This window comes from Neofelis nebulosa, chromosome 8 (genome assembly GCF_028018385.1).
Source record: "Neofelis nebulosa isolate mNeoNeb1 chromosome 8, mNeoNeb1.pri, whole genome shotgun sequence".
NCBI lineage: Eukaryota > Metazoa > Chordata > Mammalia > Carnivora > Felidae > Neofelis > Neofelis nebulosa.
In genome coordinates this window covers 86,386,797-86,411,853 of record NC_080789.1, presented here as the reverse complement: position 1 = coordinate 86,411,853, position 25,057 = coordinate 86,386,797, and the positions used below count along the sequence as shown (strand labels likewise).

General features: G+C 34.4%; 1 protein-coding gene across 1 annotated transcript in view; it reads left to right on the top strand.

Annotated features, from left to right (window-relative positions):
* Positions 1-25,057, top strand: part of ETNK1 (ethanolamine kinase 1) — a 66,995-nt gene that overhangs the window by 28,717 nt on the left and 13,221 nt on the right. Inside the window, exons 3-6 of the mRNA XM_058743405.1 lie at positions 2,220-2,360; positions 5,360-5,502; positions 14,676-14,759; positions 16,928-17,088. Of these exons, the coding sequence (XP_058599388.1) occupies positions 2,220-2,360; positions 5,360-5,502; positions 14,676-14,759; positions 16,928-17,088 (529 nt within the window). The remainder of the gene's footprint in view (positions 1-2,219; positions 2,361-5,359; positions 5,503-14,675; positions 14,760-16,927; positions 17,089-25,057) is intronic.

The following is a 25,057-nucleotide window of genomic DNA, read 5'->3' as shown; positions in this document are numbered from 1 at the left end:
TATATATATGGTCTGGGGGAAGGTCAGTCAAGCAATACTTACTTAATTTATGTAAAGCAATGTTTGCTGATTTGAGAGAGATGAACCAAGGCGCACATATTTTGTGTAATGTATTAGGTAATCTACTTTGTGTAATAATTTGGTAATATATTAGGACTCTTGATAATTGGAAAATTCAAACTGACTTAAAGAAGGAGGGATTTATTGGTGCATATAGCTGAGGATACTGAGTTCAAGCATGGGTGGATCCAGGGACTATTAACGTTGTCATTAGGGTAGTATCACGTTTTTCTTTTATTCTGTGTTAGCTTTATAGTCTTACAAGTTTTCTTAAGAGTGGCAGTAATAGGGGTACCTGGCTGGCTTGGTCATTAGAGCATGTGACTCTTGATCTTTGGGTTGTATGGTTGGGCTCCATGTTGGGTATAGAGATTATTTAAAAATAAAACCTTAAAAAAAAAAAAAGATGGCAATTATTATTATTAACAATTACAGGCCTATCTAATCAGTTTAGCAGTGGTGGGAGGAGGGCAGGGAGCGGGGGAGTTCTTCTTTTTCTAATAGTTTCAACCAGTCAGAAGCATCAGCGAAAATTCCCTTTGGCTTAGTTTGAATAATATGCTCAGAACCAATCATCATGGAACAAATATGGAAGGATGGAATGCTCTGGGCAATTCTGTGTCATATTCTAACTCCTAAAATTAGTGCTACAGATGTGATACAGGGTTAGGATTGAGGTCAGCTCTATATGAACCACATGAACTAAAAGTGAAGGGAATGGAGATTTCTTCAAAAGAAAATCAGAACTCTTTTATTACTAGAAACTAGGTACATAAGAATATTCACCTTACATAAAAATATAATAAAACTGTGTATTTAATCACAGTACTACAGTGCTAGAGTATTGTGTGCTTTAATGCAGCAGTTTTCAAACACTTTTGCATATCAGAGTCCTCTGAGAAACTTAAATATCTTGATGCCCTGGCTGTACTACAATTAAATCAGAATTTTTAAGGGTAATACCTTGGCATTTATTTATTTATGTATGTAGATGTGTATGTGTGTATGTTTCTGACGTTTGATTCCAGTATAGGGCCAGGATGCAGATTTGGAGCATTATATCAGTGTTTCTCAAACTTTACAGTGTATTGTGATCACCTGGAGATCTTGTTTATTTATTTATTTATTTATTTTTAAATTTTTTTTTTTTTTTTTTTTTTTTTTTTTTTTTTTTTTAACGTTTACAGGGAGAGACAGAGCATGAACAGGGGAGGGTCAGAGAGAGGGAGACACAGAATCTGAAACAGGCTCCAGGCTCTGAGCTGTCAGCACAGAGCCCGACGCGGGGCTCGAACTCACGGACCGCGAGATCATGACCTGAGCCGAAGTCGGACACTTAACCGACTGAGCCACCCAGGCGCCCCTGGAGATCTTGTTTAAAATGAGAGTGCAGGGTCCCACCCTCAGAGATTGTGATTCAGTAGATCTGAGGTGGGGCATCAGACATTCTAGATGGCGCTGTGTCATAGCTCCTAAAACTTGTACTTTGAAGAGCATTACATTAGATTGTGAGCATCTTCAAAATTAGCCAGTTTTAAGTTCTTACTATTAAGTCATTACTTACTATTAAGTCATTTTTCCCACCTGCTAGTCTTTATAGGCTGTTTGGTAACTTAACTTGTTTTGCATGCTTATTCTTATATTAGCGTTTGCTCTTCTAGGTTCTACAGATAAAAAGATAGCATGGATACACATATACATAGCTTCAAATTATTTTGTTGAATGGAGAAGATTGATTCTGACATCAAAAGACCTTTTTTTTTTTAAAGTTTATTTAAACAGCGCAATTTAAATGTATTGCTGATTAATGTCTAATATGAGCCTTGAAATCATTTATAATTTTTTGTTGTTCTGCTGGTCCTAACCATTGTTTGTGGAATCAGAATAGACCACTTACTTCTAGACACTCAACCCCTTTTGGATATAACATTTATTCACTGTATCAATTGTAGGTGTTTTTTTCCTACTGATGCTTTAATCATTTGTTTGCCTCTCCTTCTGAGAGTTGCCTTGACAAATTAATTTTGACTCTTACATAAGATAAAAATGAAATCCTGTTCTAAAATAAATGCATACTAGTTATTTTAGTTTACCCACGAGTAGACATAAAACCTATGATACTTAACATTTTCTTTTTATGCTGTTTTGTCTTAAAACAGACTCATAGCACGTCAGCTTGCTAAAATCCATGCTATCCATGCACACAATGGCTGGATTCCCAAATCCAATCTATGGCTAAAGATGGGAAAATATTTCTCTCTCATTCCTACAGGATTTGCAGATGAAGACCTTAATAAAAGGTAAAATTACTTTTACATTTGAAATTGTTTTACCTTGTTTTGCTATACATAATAGGGTTTTAGAGGTAGCTTACAAGGTTTCTGTGTATAAAATCTGGCTTGGTTGCTCTCGTAGTATTTGATTAAATTAGCATTGCTTCATCTGACTCTCAAGATGGCACTACAGGAGTGTAACTGCCTTTCTTGCCCAGCCAACTCAAGAACAAAAAAGACAATCTACACAATCCTGGGAAGTGGGTAGTAGGTAGATGGTAGAGATGACCAGTCAAGAAACAAATATAGAAACATTTATTTGGAAGAAGGATAGAGTAATGATAGCTCTAAAGAGGTACTTTTTGCATAGAATGAGTTGGCCATGGAGCCCTTTTTTAAAGAATTCTTTTTGTTAAAAGCTGTTTTAAATAGGCGGAGAAATTTACATTTATTACTACAGTGTAGTAATACTGGAGTGTGAAAAAGTTTGCATTGTCTTAGTTTACTGAGAATTTAAGCCCCAGGTAATAAGGTTGAAAATTCAATTACTTGAGTCTTTTGAGAGGGGTAGGAGGTGAGGGGGGGGGGGGTGGCGGTTAGGGAGAGGCAGAGAGAATCCCAAGCAGGCTCCATGCCTCAGTGCAGAGCCTGATGTGGGGTTTGATCTCAAAACTATGAGATCATGATCTGAGCTGATATCAAGAGTTGGACGCTTAACTGACTGGGCCACCCAGGTGCCCCTCAATTACTGGAGTCTTACTTGGCTTTTGTGAAACTGACTCCCTAGGTTCAAAAAGTAAGGCACTTCATTATATTTTATATAAAAACACTTGTAAATTAGTATTTGGAATCTAAGTTATATGAACACATTTTTATACAGTGTGATTAATACTAGTATAAAAATTAGGAATTTTATTTTCCCCTTTATATCTATTCAGGAATTTTTCATTTTAAGGACAGTAGAGGCAGGCAGGACCTATAGAGCTTTCCTTCTTTCTGTTTACTTTTTATAATTCATTAGAGAAAAATGACTATTGTTCTGGTGAGTTGGATTATTTCACAGATTAGTTTGATTCACTCAGTGTATGTGTTTTTATTTGCAGGTAGTTTGTCAGACTTTGACAGGGACAGTATACCCTTTTACTCGGGTTAGGCAAACATCTGTAAATGTGTCCAGTATGCTAGATATTCAGGAAGTGACAGCAGAAACCCCCACAAAATCCTCTTTTGAAATAACTATTTTATTGAAAAATTTGGGGGAATGTCACTTAAAAATAACGAAGTAGATGGCAATGGTGAATGTAAGATTTTCTTGACTTTATAAGATAATGCAGAGTTCGGAGGCAGCATAGTATTGTGTGGATTAAGAGTACAAGCTCCTGGAGTCCAGATTGCCTAGGGTGAAGCCTTAATTCTGCCATATAACAGTTCTGCTGTGTAACTTTGGGCAGAACTGTTGCAGTTCTGTTACCTGGAACTGTTACCTGTTCCTCGTCTGTAAAATGGAAATAATAAGAGTAGTATGTTTACCTTTTAAGGTTTTTATGGGGATTGAGATAGTATATGCAAAATACATAGATACTGTATACATAGATAATACGCAACTAAAACATTAAAAACAAAGTATGAGAAGTATGTTTCATATTTTTTTGGTTCCTTTTTGTTTGTATATGATTGTAATTATCACGTTCAATCCTTTGAGTTTTAGTTATTTCTATTCAACACTATAGATTTTACATAGTTTCTTGAACAATTACACCGTCTTCAAAAGAGCATGCATGTAAGGGTTACTTTTGGAATCTGTGTAGAGAAGAATGGCAGTAGTGGGAAAATGCAGGAATCACTTGAATAGATAGATTCATTAAAATTAAATTAATTGATAGTCTATTATAAAATGGAAAAGTGAGAGAGTAGTTTGAGAGACTGTAAAGGAAGAATGAAGAAAACTTGGCTTAAAGTGTTAAGGAAAGAGAAAGTGTAAACAGCAATTTTGTAAGCCAGATGGTACCCTGGAAGAGTTAGTGGTAGCATTCTATTTTTGTTTCGTTTTATTTTTATCAAGTGAATATAAATATAGCATAATGGTACAGAAGAGTGAGTGTAGGATTCAAAAGCCATAATCTGTAGTCCTGCTTGCCACCCTAGCTACCCTACTTCCTAGTTTCACTACTCAGACCATTTCTGTAATAGATAATGGGAGTATTCTACAATATGATTATCACAGATAATACCTGATGATTATCATATAATTTATTTGGTTTATCAATAGTAGATCATGCCTATTGACTTTGATAGGTAAAGTTAGCATTCACCCTTCTAAACTTGAAATAGATGTTTTTTAGTTCTTTAATAAACTGTCTTTATAACTTTATTATTTTTTTTTTAATTTTTAAAAAAAAATTTTTTTTTTTTAACGTTTATTTATTTTTGAGACAGAGAGAGACAGAGCATGAACGGGGGAGGGTCAGAGAGAGAGGGAGACACAGAATCGGAAGCAGGCTCCAGGCTCTGAGCCATCAACCCAGAGCCCGACGCGGGGCTCGAACTCATGGACCGCGAGATCGTGACCTGAGCTGAAGTCGGACGCTTAACCGACTGAGCCACCCAGGCTCCCCTGTCTTTATAGCTTTAAATAATGTACTTAAACCTCTTTTTATTGAACTCTTTGTGTCTTAGAGATAAATGTAAAACATTTAGAATTAGAGCTTAGTAAATGTTAGCTATTAAGTATATGTATATATGTTATGTATTCCTTTCCTCCCCCAATTTTATAGTAATTGATTTTTTTACTTTTCTACTTTCCTTTTTACTTGCTTAGGGTTTTTTTTTTTTTTTAATTCATATTAAGTTCATTGTAAAGATTTTCCTTTATTCCAACTTTTAGAATAATTGGCTTATTTTAACTCAGGAATCTGTGGTATTGAATGGAAAGAATTTATTAAAAATAGATTTTAATCTTTAATTAAACTTGAAAAAGTCATTAATATAAACAGGATGTAATTTCTTTTTTGTTTTTAAACTTAAAGGTTTTTAAGTGATATCCCAAGCTCTCAGATTCTTCAGGAAGAAATGACTTGGATGAAGGAGATTCTTTCCAACCTGGGGTCACCTGTTGTGCTTTGCCATAATGACCTATTGTGTAAGAATATAATCTACAATGAGAAACAAGGTAGGTATCTGACTTTAGCAGTAAGTAAAGTTGATTTCTTTGATGTTCTTAATGGTCCTTTGATCTTTGTATCAGTAAATAAATTTAATTCAGATGTTAGGATTAAAAACATTCATGAAGTCTTTACTTTCTTTTAGGTTAAAAAGTCATGGTAACTCTGCTAAATTAGGAATATATTCTTTATATAGTTGTATAAAATACATTTCTTAGAAAGCTTGTGGTTCTTGTTAAGAATTAAATGAAAAATGATAAAATGATTTTGTTTATAAATTTAACTGTAAAACCTATTTGGTAATTTATGGTTTGAAAATGTACCTGCTTGTAATGGGAGTTATTGAAAAGCCAACTGACATTGCACTGCTTTTAATAAATACATAATTTCTCAGTGTTGGGGAGGACAGCAGTATTAGAAACAAATTTGTCTCCAGGTTCTCTATTACCTCTTTATTCTGATTTGTTAGATATTTTGATGCTAAGGAGAGAGCTACATATGGAGGAAATGTTATTTGTACTTGCTGAAATTTGTACCTACTCAAGTAATAATCAAGAAGCTTTGGTAAATAGTTTTAACATTTTTGAGGTATAGACAGTGATACTTTTTGGTGAAATGTTTTTCTGTGATTGTTTATATCTTGTTGTATTCAAATTCTCTGTTTCCATATTTAAGATACTCTTGGTTGTATTATATTATTGGATAAAGTGGTTTGAGGTTTGGTTGCTAAAGCATAGATTTCCCTTTAGTAATAAGTTGAAATTAAAAAATATAATTTTGGCTGAAGGTTTAGTATTAATCCAGAAAGTCTGAAACTCTGACCCTTGCATTTTAAAGGAAATCAGTTTTGAGAGTAGTCATTATAGTTGGAAGATTATTTTAAGTCAAAAGTGTTTTTGTGAAGATGCTAAAGTCAAAGAATTCTGATTAAATGGTCATAATTCTATTAAATTGCTATTTATGACCATTCTTATTAGATTGTAAGTCGAGACTGTTCTAATGAAAAGGTTATTAATATTTGTAACTGCCTTTAGCTTGAAGAAAGTCAACCAAAGAGCACTGTCAAGGATGGTAGACTGAAGCACATATTTTCAAAAACGTGTCTGAGTATCTGTTATATTTTATATTTTTATCTGGATTAGAGATTCTATTTTTAAATGCAGTGAGCTAACATCTTTAGTTTGAATGTCTTGAAGTTTTGGTGTAGAAATATTTTTTAAAAAAACTTAAGGTATACCCTAAAACATGAAGTACTTGACAGTGTCCTTCATTATATATTGTCCATTTATTACATATAATTGTCATTTGTCATGTATATACTGCATTATTACTAGTAACCAAATCTCAATGCCATTTGTGAGACATGAGTACTAGTTTTACATTAAACGATGTGTTAGCTTTTTAGTTCAGTGCAAGACCAAATAACACATTTTATAATGGAATTTCAAGTGAGGGACTTCATCTTACTTTTGAAGTGGACACTCAGCTTTATTTTTAACTGCAAGTTAATCAAAGAGAATCTGTTATTTCCTGTGGAATATAGTTTTAACTTTTCATATTTTTATTTTATAAGTTTCTTTTGCATATTCATTTCACAGAACAATCTTGTTTATGAAACTAAAATACAAGGGACCAAAAAAATCAGATTACTTTGTCTTAGGCATTAAAAAAATGCATTTTTACTTTTTTATTTAATCAGTTGCCTATCTAAACTATTGGATCAGTGATATGAAAAGTTCTCATTTTTCAAACAAAATCTTTATGCTTCAATTTGACTCCTATGTTGTCATTTGTTTATTTTACCAAGAGTTACCTAATTTTTCTTCCCTACACAGAAAGAATGAATTTCACAGTTCAACAAATGTAATTATTTTGATCTATTTTTCCTCTCTTCAGAAAGTCTATTGTGTACCATTTGTTTCTTCTTGTCTTTGTGGTTATATTTTGTGTGTTAGTTATGGATATGTTCTGTTATTTTTCCTTACCAGTGGTTTTAACAGTGTCTGTTAGGAAGGCAAGTTTGGACTTTATGGCATCCATTAAAAAAAAAAGTCAATTGCTATGTGATTAAGTGATACATAGTATTAAGCAAATAGGGTTGGAATGTTGTTCAGTAGAATCTAAAGGTCATGAAAGTGTGGCATGAGGTTTGTTCTGTGTATTATTATCTGTTTCAAATTAGGAGCTAATGGTTTTGAAGTAATATGACTGTATGACATATTTACCTTTAGTTATAAGGAGGAGATACCTACCATGCCTCGTGCTTAAAAAATTGTAAAATTCTATACATTTAGTTAATGTAATTAGCAAACAATTAAAATAGCATTAATTTTTACAGCCACAGTCTTAAGGAGGATAATTAAAATTAGAAATAGGGACGGCAAAAGTTCTTTATCTTAACTAGTTACCTTGTTATGGTATCTAAAAGCCCAAGTGTGAAGTCTTTTGAGATTAAAATAATTTCTACATAGAATAAGTGATTAAGCTGCATATCCTATCATAGGTGTGTTTAATTTGTTACCATTTTTTAAGTCATTCTTGTGATTTGAGCTCAGGACTTAAGTGTTTTGTACCCACTTATGAGATATAAATATGTAAACATAATAAGATGAAAGCCAAGGGACTGGCTTTGACATCATCAAGCTTAGTATCTCTAGTATGTTTCAGACCTTTAATTTCTCAGAAGTGCAGATTTTAGTTATTAAACTTCATGAATTGATACTGGATCATCTTGAAGTTTCCACATGTATTTTTTCACCATAATACTTTAGATTTTGTATATTGTCACTGGATTAAACATTTCTAAGTCATTTTTTTTAAAGTTAATTTATTTTGAGAGAGAGAGGGAAGAAGGAGCAGAGAGAGAGAATCTCAAGCAAGCTCTGCGCTGTCAGTACAGAGCCCGATGAGGGCTTGGAACTCATGAACTGTGAGATAATGACCTCAGCGCAAATCAAGAGTCGGACACTTAACCCGATGAGCCACCCAGGCGCCCCTAAGTAACTCTTAAAAGTAGATGTGTTAAAGCTTAGTTACAACTAAGAGAAGTTGGAAAGGGTATAGATGTTGGAACCGAGCACACTTAGGTTCACACCCCTGCTCAGTCACATACAGAAGTAGGTGGTATTAGACACATTGTTTTATCTCTCTCTCTCTATCTTTTAAAATTTTATTGTTAAGTAATTTTTGTGTCCAAAATGGGGCTCTAATTTACAATCCCGAGATCTAGAATTGCATGCTGTACTGACTTAGCTAGCCAGGTGTCCCCATTTTATCTCTTTATGAAATGTTTATATTTGAACTTAACTATCTGCACCAGAATCACCCAGGGTATTTGGGAAAAATGGATGTTTCTGAGTCTCATTTAAGACTAATTGAACAAGAATTTCTGTAGTTGGGCTTAAGAATCTGCATGTTAAATGGGTTTCTAGGCAGTGTTATACTTCTGATAGCCTAGAAATTTAATTAGCCTTATTCCTAACTTATTTCTAACATCTACTTAATATGTTTCCTGGAAAGATTTTAGATCATGCATACAAGTGTATAGCATTGGAGTAGGTACCTAGCAGCTCCCAGCTATTGCTGTTATAATAGGGGTTGGCAAACTTTTTCTGTAAGGTGTAGATAGTACATTTCAGGCTTTGTGTACCAGATAGTCTCCTTTGCAGTGTAGCTCTAACAGAGCCATAGATAATACATCAATAAATGTGTGTGACTGTGTTCCAGTAAAACTATTTACAAAACCAGACAGTGGGTTGCATTTGGCCAGAGCATATGTAGTTTGCCAACCCCTTTATTATATTTATAGGATGCATTTTACAAAATGTATTTGATTCTGAAAAAGAGTGGTTGCTGTAAGCTAGTGGTTGTGTCTTGTAAATAGGGTAATTATGGCTCATAGATGTGAGATGACAATTCACTTTGTCTTTAGGTGCAGCTTACAGATTTTGTCTTAACTGTAACTTGAGTAAAGTTTAAAAATGTATATATGTATGTGTGTATGTATACATAAGTACATATTTATACACACACAGGATGATGAGCACCCTGCAGTTCATAGGCTTTTTGTACCTGTGAATGTTAACAGGAGATAGTAGGCATCACAGGAAGAAACACTGCCTCTACCTGTTCTCACCATGTCAGTTGACAGGACTCAGGAACATGGGAGAAGAGTGAGCTTCCTTTCTGAAGTTGATGGTAACTATCAAGATTTTTGAAATGTTAGGCAGTGCCAGGAATTAGGTGGTTGGTAAACAGCGGCCCATTCCTTGCCTTCAGTGAAATGACATCTTAAAAAGGTAAGGAAAGAATACTTAATGATGATAAAATTTATTACATGATAAGAAAACCCGATAGCAGTGGTTCTTGTTCCAGAACTAAGACTTACCAGTTGTATTTTATATTAATCATTAATTAAAAAAAATTTATATGAAGTAGAACAAGTTGTAATATTGCTTATTGACTAACCCACTTTAATTCTAATATTTTAATTTCAGCTAACTCTTTAACTGCTATTTTAGAAGTAATTGCTAAAGCTTTTCAGTATGTTTTCTCATGTCTGATGCTCTGTTTATTGGTGGCTGTTTCATTTATTCTCCCCCATTTCTTCATAAAAGCTCATATAAAGATCTAATATAGAACTTTAAATTTCAGTGATGGCAATCATTGATTATTTCTCTGTGAAATACAGGAAGCTGATTTACAGCTGTTTAAAGAAATACAAATGAATGGAAGAAAAAGGAATCTTTTCCTGGGAATTATGGTGTAAACCAGGTTTTTCTTTAGAGTTTTACACAATGTAAAGAGAAAAAGGATGAGGCACCATTCTCAGTCATTTGATTGACTCTAAATCTTACCCAGTGTATTATTATTTGTGAAAGATACTGTGGTTTGGTTGTTTCTTTGGTATTTTAATGACATAGAGTTTTGTTGTTGTTGGTTTTATTTTAAAATTTAAGTAAATACAAATTTATTTTTGTATTTGGTAACCTGTATTTTCCAGGGTGGAGTTTTTAATGAAAGATAGTGTTAACCTTGTTTTAACTTGTATTCTGGATTGCTATTTAGCATAAAATATCCTTAAATCAGTAAAAAGCTTAAATGCACTGTAAAAGCCTGAACTATTAAGGAAGAGCTGCCTAAAATAATTACTAGATAAGTGTGTTTTTCTTTACTCATACATTCATTCCCACTGTATGTTCAATCATATACTTGGATAAGAATGTCAGAAATGCCATGCTTCGTTCGTTCTTAGTGTTTCATGCTTATTGCTTCTCCCCCATCTCCCATTTAAACGTATGTTAATCATTGTGTCTCAGCATTCTCTGCCAAACCTTTGTTTATAAGCATTTGAATACTTACCGTGTGCTAGAGATTGCTCTGTGGATTGCGTGATGAAAGATGAAGGGACCTATTGTCCTTCCCGGAAGCCATATGCCATGTAGTGGAGGAGTCAGATCATGAAACAGATATTTACATTCAGAATGATGAGCGCCATGGTGAAGGTGTACACAGGTACTACTGGACGCCAGAGTGAGGGATGAAGGGAAAGTTTCTCAGAGCAGAATATTCCCTTTTTCTGTAAAAGAGAAGAAGCATTTTGCTAACAGTAGGAAATCATGGTTATTTTTCTCTTCTCTTTCTGCCTTACCTAACACTGCAGAGCAAGTAGAGTGAGTTGAAAAGATTTTCAGGTTCTCATATTGGTTGTTTTGCTTTTTATTTTTATCCCTTTCCCCTTAGCAAAATAAAGGTATCCAAACAAATGTAGCATGTGAATTATATATAGCCTTAGTTAATGAACTAAATTTTTTTATTTCAAAGGACTTTAAAATTTGGCTGTTTTCAGCCATACTGAGATTTGAACAAACCGAGTAATGTATGGATTTTATTACTCTCAAGCCATACAAAAAATAAAGTCATAAAAAGAAACATAGTTTTTGAAAATCCAGGTTATAATTTTATTCATTAATCTTATGTTTTACCCATTATGTGCAGTGTGCCTTATTATATAAAGATCAATGATACATGGTCTTAGGCCTTAAAGCAGTGCTGCTTTGTTTTTTTAGAGGTCAGGGATCCCTTTTAGAATCTGGAAGATTGAGATTGCCTTCAGAAAATGAACATACACATAAGATTTTATAAAAACTTTGAGGGAGTAGTCTCATTTTTTTTCCCTACCCTTGAAACTCCAATTACAAATTCGTGTCTTAAAGAATTAACAAGATAGTCATGCCCTGTGAACTATTAATTATTAATAGTGATGTGGATGTTTCTCTAAATAATTGGTAATTTTAGAAATCAGAAATTAAATTTATATAAGAAAAAAGTTCAGTATATTTTCTGTTGTTAGGAAAGCATTTCCTAGTAATTTGATTTTTCTGGCACCCAAAATAAGTGAAGTAGGCCTCTTTAATTTTATTTTGTTGCAGAATATTAAATTTAAGGTTGAGTTCCACTTTGTTTGCAATAGTTTGAAAAAAGAATAGTTAATGCAGATTTTTAAAAAAAATTTTTTTTCCTTTTAAGCTTTGTGTGTTGTAAAATGTGAGTTTGCCAAATTTTCTTCATCTGCTACAGATTAGGTATGCCATTGTTGCTGCCATGTGGCGGCGCACCCCGTGCTTCTTAAACGCACTGACTGGAGGTTTATCGCATCACTTGTTCACATGCACGGAGCCTGGTAACAGCCTCATCTGTATCTTGTTAGCTTCATTTTCTTATTTTTTAAATTTCATTATTTATAAACTCAACATTGCATTTAAAAATAAAGGCTAGTTTTAATGAATTAATGCTACTACAAACAGTCATTGCTAAAATTTTCATACTGAAACAGATTTTAACTTTTGTTAAAATGATCTATGTCTTATTTAAATTGTATTTGTAAGCAGGGATTTTTACCTGCCATTTTAACTATATTTGCCAAATTCTAAATATAATTTTGAAAATTGAAATTGAAGCTTTTGTTTATGTGGCAAAAGTAAGCTTCAGGACTGGGCTGTGTATTTTTATTGGCATGTAAGAGTTAATATGAGCTCTACAAGAATTTGTGTCTAAAGAGTTAAAGCAATCAACAGCTGTAATTAAAAAAATATGTATAAAACTGTTTGGTTGGCTCAGTTGTGCGACTTGTCGAATCTTCTTGAATCCTGATTTCTTAAAGGCTGGGTGGATAGGTATATCCAAAATCATTGGGTTTAGTCTCTTCATCTATTGACAGTTTTATTTAGAGAATTCATCTTAATCTTTTTAAACTATCGGTTTTTTTTCCTCCTAAAAGTAATGTTTAATGTAAAGAATTTAAAATACAAGGGAAAAAGGTCACTTGTCTATCACCTGTAATGAAACCAGTTGAAACATACTGTTTTGGTTAATTTCCATTCATCTTTTTTTCTCCTGTGCATTATATGTTCTTTCCCTATCTCTAGGCATAGTTTAATAATTTGAATCACTGTGTTTACTATTTTGTATCTTTTTTTCATGTAGCATTTCATGTAATTCTCCTGGTCATCAAATAATTTTTGAAAATTAAAATTTTTTTTCATGGCTGAAGAGTATTTTATTGTGATGGTGGAATTCACCCTCTTATTACCAGTGTTACCCAGAACAAACTTTAAAACATGTTCTCCCTCCCCATTCTGCAATTTAGTAAAGTGATTTGATTAACTTTAAGACTTTCTGTGGGATAGTTTTTTGAATTCAAGATTATAATACTTGTGGTGGTTCAAAGCAGTGATTCATTGTAGTCACCAACATTTTAGAACCTTATATTTATTTCGTCAGTATGCATATAGATTTTAATTAACTGGGCTTTGATATTCTGATGATGCTCACTTAATTTATTCTAGACCTGACTAGTACTTATACAAGTTTAGGATTAATATATTAAATGCTGCTACATTAGACATTTTTTTTGCTTTTATGTAAAATATGCCATTTGCCATGATATTTTTGTGTCATGTAATTCTTTTTCTGAGTTTGAATATGATCAACATATACCCCTAAATTAAACATTCATATCCATATCAAGATAGTATCATTCAAAGCTCTTTTATTTGGGAAATTCCAGAGTGTGTGGACCAGGAGTTTGTTTTGTTACTTCAGTTTGATGTTTAAAAGACAGTGTAACTAAGGCATATGCTATGCATTTTCTCAATGTAAGCCTCTTAGAAACTGTTCTTACAACCATCTCTGTGCATGTATCCATTTTAACTGTATGGCTCCTTAAGCCTTTGAGTTTGTGATGCCTGGTGTCGACAGTGACCCATTTTGATTTTTTTTTTTTTTTAATTTCTTTAGCTCTTTCTCTCTTTCAAAAACTTTCTCTCGTCTCTCTTTTAAAAAGACCTGTATCTTTGAGACAAACCCTCTATTATACTTAGTACTCAAAAATGAAAGTTCCTGAGCAGGAGTATTTCCCCAGGACAGGCAGACTTTGTCTTTTATCTTGGGAGAAATGTAATGAAATACACATATATATTTAGCATTAATTTAGAATAGGAATTTAGCTTATATAAAAATCTCTCAAATTAAAAAAAGTTCACACGCAACTATTCCTTTGTTCTTTTTAAAAGATAAAACAACCAACTTAATGCTGCTCAGGTATTCTATTGTAAATTTTAGTTATGTAGCATTCCTAGAAACTATGAGTTTATAGCAACTAATTTCTTAAATTAGGAATATCGTTAAATTGACCAAATATTATAGCAGAACTGCAGGGTTCACAGAATTCAAGTCTATTAAAGTTTATATTTGATTTGTATATGTAAAGTAGCTTGTCTGTTCACTTTTGGAGTATCATGGTTTGTTAAAATTGCACAGGTTATTAACAATTTCCAAAGATAGTATTTATTTTTTAATTAAATTTGAGTTTTTAAGTATCCGATGCCCCCTTGTGGTGAAAGACATATTTTGCTTTTGTTTGAATTTGGAGAATTATACTTTGACTTTTCTTTAATAAAGTGGACATTAATGTTCACAAGCTGTTGACGATATGTAATTTGAATTTTGTAAAGCTCATTGCCATAAAATTCACAGCCTTACCCTGTATTGTCTCACAAGTGCATGTAACCAAGCACATACAATGAGACAAAATTTTGGAAGCTATTTAATTACAAATAGCATAGGGATTTTCTGATCTTGTATATGATTTCTTATGTCTTTTTTTTTGTGTCTCACATAGGTGATGTACAGTTCATTGATTATGAATATTCTGGATACAACTACCTGGCATATGATATCGGAAATCATTTCAATGAATTTGCAGGTAAAATCCAGGGCTTAACTAATGGAGCAACATGTGTAACTTTGAAGTGATACTTAAAAAAGGTTTTTTTTTTTTTTTTTTTTTTTTTTTTAAATGTTTATTTATTTTGAGGGGGCAGAGAGAAAAGAGGGGGAGAGAGAATCCCAAGCAGGCTCCATGCTCAGTGTGGAGTCCAGTGTGTGGGGCTAGATCTCAAGACTGAGATCATGACCTGAGTTGAAATCAAGAGTCAGAGGCGTAACTGAAATGATACTTTTAGAATTGTTTTTGTTTGTTATTTTTAGGGAAATTCACCTGGGAGGAGGAACAACATTTTTTAACCCTTTACTGACTTTTTTCTTTATTACTAGAAGAAAGAGAAGAGATGACTCTTTCCTAATCCTTTAAGGAAAATAATAAATAATCATTGTGGTTAACATTAAGACCTGACATAATGCAGAGTGTTTCATAAATCTCATTTTTTCCCTCCACAACAATATAACTTAGGTTATATTCCAGTTTACACATGGAGAAAGTAACTCACGAAAGGTCACAGTAAAATACAGAGAACTTAGATTTGCATTTTTTTTTTTTAATCCTTTAAAAGCGTTTGTTGTTTCCATTTTGTACTTGAGCTTTGGAATGTTGGACAACTAAGAAGCTAAATAATTTGTTTTTTATTTTGTCTTTGGCTATGAATAATGGAAAGCCTTGTCATTTTACCCCTGAAAATTAATCTTTTATCACTGTCAAGTATAAAAGTTTAGGTTTTTTTATGTTAAAAGGAATTAATTTAAAAATACATTTTATGACTATATTTAGAAACATGAAATGCTCTAAAACTAAAGATTAGAAAATTCTCTTGGATGATTTATACCTAGTAGGAACTTTTCATTGCTGAATTTGTATTTGTTACCATTCATGCATTCTTATATTTACATATACTTAGCAAACTGGGAAGAAGTTAGAGAGGGTTTTAATTTATGTGTTTTCAGTTATTTCCCTACACCAGACCTTTCATATACATCCTATATCCCCACACGTGTGCTATACATATTAAAAGGGAAAGCAGCTGTGCATATAATGAGATATCACCATATCCATCTTACTATAATGGGTCATCACTGCTGTAGATATAAAAGAGGAAGCTCTGGTGATCCTAATATGATTTTGTATAGGAAGAAATTGAGCTGAAGTTTGCAAGTTAGGTAGAATTTGAGATGTGCAGATAGAAGAGAAAGTAAAGCACTGCAGGAAGGAGGAATAAAACTTCAAGGTGAGTGTACATGTTGGTAGGATATAAAACTCATGGAGGAGCATATAGGACTTACAAGACCAGAGAAGTGAAGTTTGGGCCAACTCATGAAGAACACTGAGGGGTAGACAAAATAGTATAAACTTTATTTTCTAGGTTACTATTTTTCATTTTTCTTTTTTCTTTTTTTATTAAAAAAATTTTTTTTTTAATGTTTATTTTTGAGAGAGAGCACAAGCAGGGGAGGGGCTGAGAGAGAGGGAGACACAGAATCCGAAGCAGGCTCCAGGCTCTGAGCCATCAGCACAGAGCTCAATGTGGGGTTTGAACTCACAAACCACGAGGTCATAACCTGAGCTGAAGTTGGATGCTTAACTGACTGAGCCATCCAGGTGCCCCTAGGTTACTCTTTTTCAAATAGCACATCTTAAAACCAGATTTGGTGGGTGATTATTTTAAAACAAGCAGCGGAAAAGAAAAGACATAGAAGGTATCTGAGTTGGAAGGAGTAGTTAGGGTAAATATTGTTTTGTGGAACTTAGTACCAGGAGAATGTATAAAGTTTCAATGTAAAATGTATTTCTTACCCTGTGAGTAATGGTAAAAATGTTTTTAGAGCTGGAGTTCTAGGAAATGCTCTAAATATTAGTGTGCTTAAGAATCTCCTGAGGTGCTTGTTAGAATGAAGATTTGGGGCTTCTGATATGGGTGGTTCAAGCTTCACACTTTGAGGAGAAATTGAAGCAATGAGAATTGATTATGATAATGAAACAGGTCATACATTAGGATTCAAGTTTCAGTACGTTAGATTTTTTGGTTTATTTTAATAAATGCTATTAACATCTAGTTATTTTAGGATTACTTTAGGAATTATTCAAGTATATATGAGATACCGTGTTTTTAAAAGTTTTAGTGTTCCTTTTTTCCATTTCAGGTGTGAGTGATGTAGACTATAGTCTCTATCCAGACAGACAACTACAGGGCCAGTGGCTGCGTTCTTACCTTGAAGCTTACAAAGAGTATAAAGGCTTTGGGACTGAAGTCACTGAAAAGGAGGTTGAAATACTCTTCATTCAGGTCAATCAGTTTGCATTGGTAAGTTTAAATATAAACAATGAAAGATTCTTAATATAATTTAAACAGCTTTTAAAAAAAAATGTTTATTCATTTTCAAGAGAGAGGGAGCAGGGGAAGAGGGACAGAGAGGTAGCAGAGGATCTGAAGTGGGCTCTGCACTGACAGCAGTGAGCCCGATGTGGGGCTTGAACTGACGGAACCGTCAGATGACCTGAGCTGAAGTCAGATGCTCAACCGACTGAACCACCCACATGCCCCTAAAAAGCTTTTTAATATTCATCATCTTTTGTGTATTTTTGTTCAAAATTAGGACAAAACATGATTTTTTTTACAACTCCCATATTAAGGAGCTTTTGAGGACAGAGATTTTGTTTTATTCATTATTTTATTCTTAACCTCTAAAATAACAGTGCCTTACCCACATGGTAAGTGCTCAGTAATTACATGATGAATGGATTCTAGCTAGAGTTAGGATTAATTGTGAAGCAGTTTTTTATATTCTATCTATTCTCTTTATGTTACAAAAAACATATAATCAAGGAAAGATTTATGGGAAACGAGGTTTTCCACAGTACATTTAAATTTTTTAAAAATATTTGTTTATTTTTGAGAGACAGACGAACGAGGAAGGGGAAGAGAGAGAGGACACAGAATCCAAAGCAGGCTCCAGGCTCTGAGCTGTTAGCACAGAGCCTGACACTGGGCTTGAACTCATGAACAGTGAGATCATGACTTGAGCTGAAGTCGGACGCTTAACCGACTGAGCCACCCAGGTGTCCCTCCACAGTACATTTAATCATCACATCTTACTGTTAAGATGATAAAAGTAGATTGGAAGGAATAGAATTATGTTTTCATAACTTACCTAGTATTTTGTCTTGGTCTTCTTTTGATAAGCAGTTAGTTATTTCCAGCTTCTTTGATGTGTTAATGCTTTATTATTATTTTTAAGACCCACTTTTCTGTACTCTTGAGTGCATTTATTTTTTAAAAAAGAGTTCAATTATCTTTTGAGAGTGGTGTGATGAATTAGAATGAGCTTTCAGCTAAGGTGTTACACAATTAAATTGAATACTAGGTTGAAGTTATTTTAGCTGTTTCTTCTTAGTTTTAATACAATTTGGTACAGTTCACATGGGGAATATTTGCTATGTTGTCTTTACAAATACACCCTGTTGATGCCTCATGGGTGTACTTTTTGCATTGTTTTAAGAGCAGCATTTTCCCAGAGCCATTCAGAATACATCTGAAATAAGAGGGTGTGCAGAAACTTGACTCATCTTCTGTTCTGATATCTATTTTCAGTGAACTGTTGGCTAAATTAATGGCCTGCTCTCCAGCTGGTCCTAGGATGCCTGCTGTTCCCATTTATTTTATTTAAGCATGATCTTAAAGTAGAGAACGTAGGGTTTTCTTTCTCATGACGTTACTTAATAAACTTCAAAATTTACCTACATAGTTCTGTTTAGCCACTGTCTGTATTAATATGAGGAATATTATTGTCGCTATAATTTATATTTTTTCATGCACCTATTTACGTAAATTATTCCTAAGGCATTGAGTTCATTAATTTCCACAGAAAGTCCACATAGCTTATTGATTAGTCAAACAAAAACACTGTTTACTATTAGCTAACTTGGGTTCTTTTGTAAACTTTTGATGATAAAAATTTAACAGCTTTGAATACTGCGGTTGTATATATATCATGGTATTGAAAAATAACTACTTCTGGTTTGATTATCAAGTTGTTTATAATACCCATTAATAAGATACCTAGTACTTACTACTCTAGGTCATGTAGATTGGAGGATTAAAAGAAGAATACAACAGTGCATTGCTTCAAAGTACTTACAATTTGGAAGGGCAAATAATATGTACAAAATACTTTTTAGATAACATTTAACACGCATCCCTGTTTAAAATTCATAGCAAATTAGAATTGGAGGGAAACTTACTTAACCTGATTAAACAAACAACCTGATTTTATTTTATTTTTTTAAGTTTATTTATTTATTTTGAGAGAGAACGAGCACAAACGAGAAAAGGCAGGGGGGCGGGGGGAGAGAATCCCAGGCAGGCTTTGCACAGTCAGTATGGAACCCGATGCGAGTCTCAAACTCAAGAACTGTGAGATCATAACCTGAGCCGACTTCAGATACTTAATGAACTGAGCCACCCAGGCACCACAGTTTAACCTGAATAAGAAGAAAAAAGAATACATGAAATGTACAGCAAACATTCATGAAATGTCATGATCAGTAGAAGGTCTTACAGAAAAAGAATAAAGGATGGTTGATGAGGGACACCTGCGTGGTTCAGTTGGTTAAGCGTCTGACTCTTGATTTCAGCTCAGGTCATGATCGATCTCACGGTTTAAGCCACACATCGGGCTCTGTGCTGTTAACACAGGTTGGGATTTTCTCTTTCCCTCTCTCTGCCCCTACCCTGCTCATGTGCATGTGCTCTCTCTCAAAATAAATAAAAACTTCAAGAAAAAACAGAAGGATGGTTAATGAGACATAAAACTTCGATACCTTTTTAATAGTATTCCTTATTTAGCATGTCCTTAATTTACATAATCTGTAGTTTTCATATACATTACAGTTTATTCTCTGAGAGTCTGTTACCAATTTCCGATTTTTCCTCATTAAGAAACCATTGAGAACCAGGTATGAAGCCAATTTTGTTTTGAATTTCTCTTTTTATTTAAATTGTGCTGCAGTCCTCTTTTATGTGCTGTTCTTTACAACTCTCTCCAGAGGTGGGTTACTTTCTTGCATCAGGGCCTCTCTTGCTATCTTTAGAATAGAAAGAATATAGCAGAATTTAGATGAATGCTCACATTTGGCTTCACAGCCCCTCTTACTTGAGATTATTAATTCTCCTGAGATTTGATGTATATGCCTTTCTTTTCATTTTTTTAAAGAATCATTTTATTATTTTATTTTTTAATATTTATTTACTTAGCATGTATGCACACGCAGGGAAGGGGTAGAGAATCCCAAGCAGGCTCCCTGATGTCAGTGCAGAGCCTGATATGGGGGCTCGATCCCATGAACCATTAGTTCATGACCTGATCTGAAATCAAGAGTCAGACACTTAACTGATTGAGCCACCCAGGCGTCCCTGTATGCCTTTCTTTTTCAAGATTTTTTTTTGCAGTTTTTTTTCTTTTTTTAAGCTAGCCCAGTTTACATAATTCTCTTACCAACTCTTAATTTCACCCCACAGTAATTAAGTAAACGTCTGTCGCAATCTCAAGTGTTGGAATGGATAAATAATTGGGAAGGTAGAGGGAAACAAAAGCAAACCCTCTGTCTTTTTTCTTTATTATCTTTCATGCACTCCTCAGGCCACTGCAATCTGTCTTCTCCCCTCACTATTCTAAAAATAAAAAATAATTGATGGCAGGGTTACCAATAATGACATAATTACTAAATACAGTTTGAACTCTCAGTGTTTATCTTACTTGTTCTGCCAAAATCATTTGACAGTATTTACCATTGATTTTTAGAATTTTTCTTTATTAATTTTTGTGATAACCATTCTTCCTTGGTTCCATTTTGTATTTTCCTACTCAGTCTCTTTCCCTGGCTCCTCCTTTTCTTCCTCTTCTCCCAGTCCTCTTACAATACTGGTGTTTCCTATTATCCTGATTTTGGGTTCTCCCAGCTCCTTTCACTTTAAATACTTCCATTGGATGATTTAATCCCATTACTTTTTTTTTTTTTTTTTAATGTTTATTTTTGAGAGAGACCAGGCAGGACCAGTGGAGGGGCAAAGAGAGAGGGAGACACAGAATCTGAAGCAGGCTCCAGGCTCTGAGCTGTCAGCACAGAGCCCAGCTTGGGGCTCGAACTCATGGACCGGGAGATCATGACCTGAGCCGAAGTCAGACTCTTAACCGATTGAGCCACCCAGGCGCCCCTAGTCCTGTGACTTTATTGTACTTCCTATTAATGATCCCAAGTTGTTTTTTTTTTTTTTTTCCCTTTGTTGATCTCAAGATCAGTATCTGCCACCATCCAGGATACCATTAGTAATTGACCACAGTATGTCCAAATTTGAATTTTATTTCATGCATCCTGTTCTCTGTTCCATTATTTATTCTTTGTTCTGTCTTGATTTAATTAAATATCATCCATGTAGTTGCTGTATTCTGAAATCAGGAAAAAAGTAATTTTCTTTTATGTCATGTGTTCCTCTTCTTCATTATCAATTTTTTCTATTTCCAAGTTCTGTTACTCTTAGTTCCTAAAATTCTCTCAATTCCAGCCATATCTCCTTAATTATGTGACATTTGATTAAGCCATTAATTTCTCACCTATGTCAACTTCTACTAGTCTCTTTGCCTCCAAGTTTCTCCTGTCTATATTTCATCCTGTACATTTAAAAAGTTAATCTTTTTAATAACTAGATCTAATTCATGAATATAAGTATGTCTCTTCCATTTTTATGGTTCCCCGTGACCTACAGAGTGAATCCAAATGATAGCAGTCTGTAAATTCTGTCTTCTTTCCCACCTCCACTTCTGCTTTAGCAGAGTCATCTTGTTTTCTGTACATTCCATGTTTGAAGCCTATATGCTTTTGTATAAGTTATTTCTTCCTCCCTAGAGTGCCCTTTTCCCTGCATCCTCTGGCAAATTCTTTTTGTTCCTTATAGACGTGTCTTATATACTGTTTCCTCCTCTGAGACCCTTCCTTCCTTGATCACTTGTCATGAAGACAGCATATACAAAGCTGATTTGATAAGTGGAGAAAAGAGGTTTGAGTAAGATTAGGATATAGATGTTTTTTAATGAATGGCTGGTTAAATATTTACTGCTGAGGGCGTGAGTAGACTTGTAAATATTAAAAGACTTCATATGTTGCTGATTGTTTATTGTAATTAACTAATACTGAGATGGTAAACAAAAGTAGGCATTTGTATTATAAAATCAAATAGAGTATACATATGGGGTTTTTAATTGTTAGACACATTGTTTGCAGACTTTGGATTATTTCTAAGAAAATGTTAGTTTTAGGAAACCAGTTTTTAGGTTTTTTCAGAAACCAGTTTGAAGATTCATTTTAGTTACTTGTTTGTCTTATAAAGCCTTGAATTGTTCTTTGCCACAGAGATGGGTACCTGTTCTCAGTAATATGATTCACACTAGATGCACTTCTGGCTTTGTGGAGGCAGACTTTATTAATTATAAGGAGAAGAGAATATAAGGAATTAAACAATTATAGTAAACACATGGAAGGAGAGAAGTATAGACAAGAACAAAGAAGGGTTAGTACACCAAGTCAGGTACTCATAACATCCAACCTTCTTGCTAGGGAAGCCCCGTGGTGAATAGCCCAGTTGGGAGTCCTGATAGAAGGTTGTGGGCAGAGCATCCTCCCCTCAGGTGGGACTTCAAACAAGCTATTCCTGCCAGGGCAATATATATTACCCTTGTGTGACTTATGGTTAGTCATTAAGTTTGCCTCAGTGCAGTCCCGAGCTATACTGTTTTTCTCTGTTTCTCTTATCATATCTCACAATCTTAGGACCCTGGGCTTCTGCATATTCCTCATCCCTCCCAGATCCATTCCTCCTTGAGCCAGCCTGGTCTGGCTCAAGGAGGAAGGTGAGGCTTGTTAATCCTTCTTGTTGTCAGGAACAGAAGCGTCAGTTCTGATCCTGAGGCCAGATACAGAATAAGCCAACTGAGCCCCCCCCCCCCCCCCCTCCCGATTGTGTTTGTGAGGCTGTCAGAAAAAATGCATGACAGGTCATACAAACAACTTCTATACAGAACAATAGCCTAGAAGTTAAAATGCCCTTTAATAGACTTACATATCTATAACTTCCAAATTTGAAAGAAATAGTAAGAGTAAAAGTAAATCACATAGAATATTACATTATTTTATTAGGACTTAAGTATTTTCTTTGATATTTTGGGGAAATGAATGAAATGGGCTGTTTTCCTGCATTTCCGATTCATCCATTCAAGAGTCTAATGTATATAAATTTTTCATTTTTCATCCTATAAAAGGTGTTGCCTGTCAAAAAGTGGGATTTTTGTGAAGTTTGTGTGTAGTGCATCTCTAATGTAGAACCGTTTAGTTATTTTATACTAGTATATGAATGAACGTTGCTTGAAATGGCGGGAAGAGCTGGTTTGATGTTATTTTTAGGTGTAGAATTTCCCGATTGCAGTCTTTTCTACTCACAGAACTGGCCTGATAAGAGATTACAGATGATTTTTATATCACTTTAAATATGGCTAGGTGATTTAAACTAGTGGTTCTCAAAACTTTTTCATCTCAGGATTTTCTTTTTACACTTCCAAGATTTTTTTTTTTTAATGTTTTTTGTTTCATTTTTGAGAGAGCACGCGTGCGTGAGTGCAAGCAGGGGAGGAGCAGGGAGAGAGGGAGACTGAGAATCCAAAGCAGGCTCCAGGCTCCGAACTGTCACCACAGAGCCTGATGCAGGGCTTAAACTCACAAACCACAAAATCGTGAAGTCAGACACTTAACCAACTTGAGCCATCCAGGAGCCCCCCAGCCCCCCGATTTTTTTTTTTTAAGAACATGCAAGCAGAGTAGGGGCAGAGGGGCAGGGAGAGGGGGAAGACAGAGAATCCCAAGCAGACTCTGTGCTGTGAAGCACAGAGCCTGATGCAGGGATTGAACTCACAATGAGGTCATGACCTAAGCTGAAATCAAAAGTCAGATACTTAACTGATTGAGCCACCCAGGCGCCCCAATATTTTTTTTTTGAATGTTTATTTATTTTGAGAAAGTGCAAGTAGGGGAGGGGCAGAGAGAGAGAGGGAGAAAGAGAATCCCAAGCAGGCTTCATGCTCAGCCCACAGCCAGACATGGGGCTTGATCTCATGACCCTGAGATCATGACCTGAACCCAAATCAAGAGTTGGACACTCAACCAACTGAGCCACCCAGACATCCCTCAAGATTTTTTTGAAGACATCTATGAGCTTTTGTTTATTTCAGTTAATTATCAGTATTTGTCATACTGAAAATTAAAACAAATTCAAAATATTTATTAAGTAAAAAATAATAAACTTGTTAACATAAACATCATTTTGAATGGAAAATAACTATTTTTCCAAAACAAAAAAACAATTTAGTGAGAAGAATGGCATTATTTCACACTTTTGCAAATCCTTGTAATGTCTGGCTTAATAAAGTTAGATTCTTTTTTTAAAAAAATTTTTTTAATGTTTTATTTATTTTTGAGACAGAGAGAGACAGAGCATGAGCAGGGGTGGGGCAGAGAGAGAGGGAGACACAATCTGAAGCAGGCTCCAGGCTCCAAGCTGTCAGCACAGAGCCTGACACGGGGCCGATGGCGGGGCTCGAACTCACAAACCACGAGATCATGACCTGAGCCGAAGTCGGATGCTTAACCAGCTGAGCCACCCAGGTGCCCCAAAAGTTAGATTCTTATATCTACTTCTTCATTTCATCTGTTGCAATATATTGGCTTGGTTAAAGTATACAAAGAAAGTTCTGTGTCACACACGTGTTGGAAGAAATGAGTACATTGCCTTTCAGATAATTGTGGATTTTCTCTTTGATACATCACCAGAACTCAACAGGTGGTTATTTCTTAAAGGTTAGTTGCAATGTGCAGTCAGAAAACATCAATTTTTCGTATTCTATTATATTATAATCCATTGATTTACTTTGCACTTTGAATGGCTCTTTCAGCAGTGCATGATTTTGTAATTTTAACACCATTCAGTATTATTTGGGAAATATTGATTCATTGAGTTGTATAGATCTTACAGATGTTAATACATCTCATTATATGATATAAAAATATCACACTTGCTGATATCACAATCAGTGTCATCAGAAAAGTTTTAAATACTGTATTGAGAAGCTGGTAGGCCCACAGAATCAAATACAAATTTTCCAAAGTTCTAATTTTAGGTTGAATACTTGAAGAGTATCATTGGCAACAAATACTGTCAATTATTTTCATTG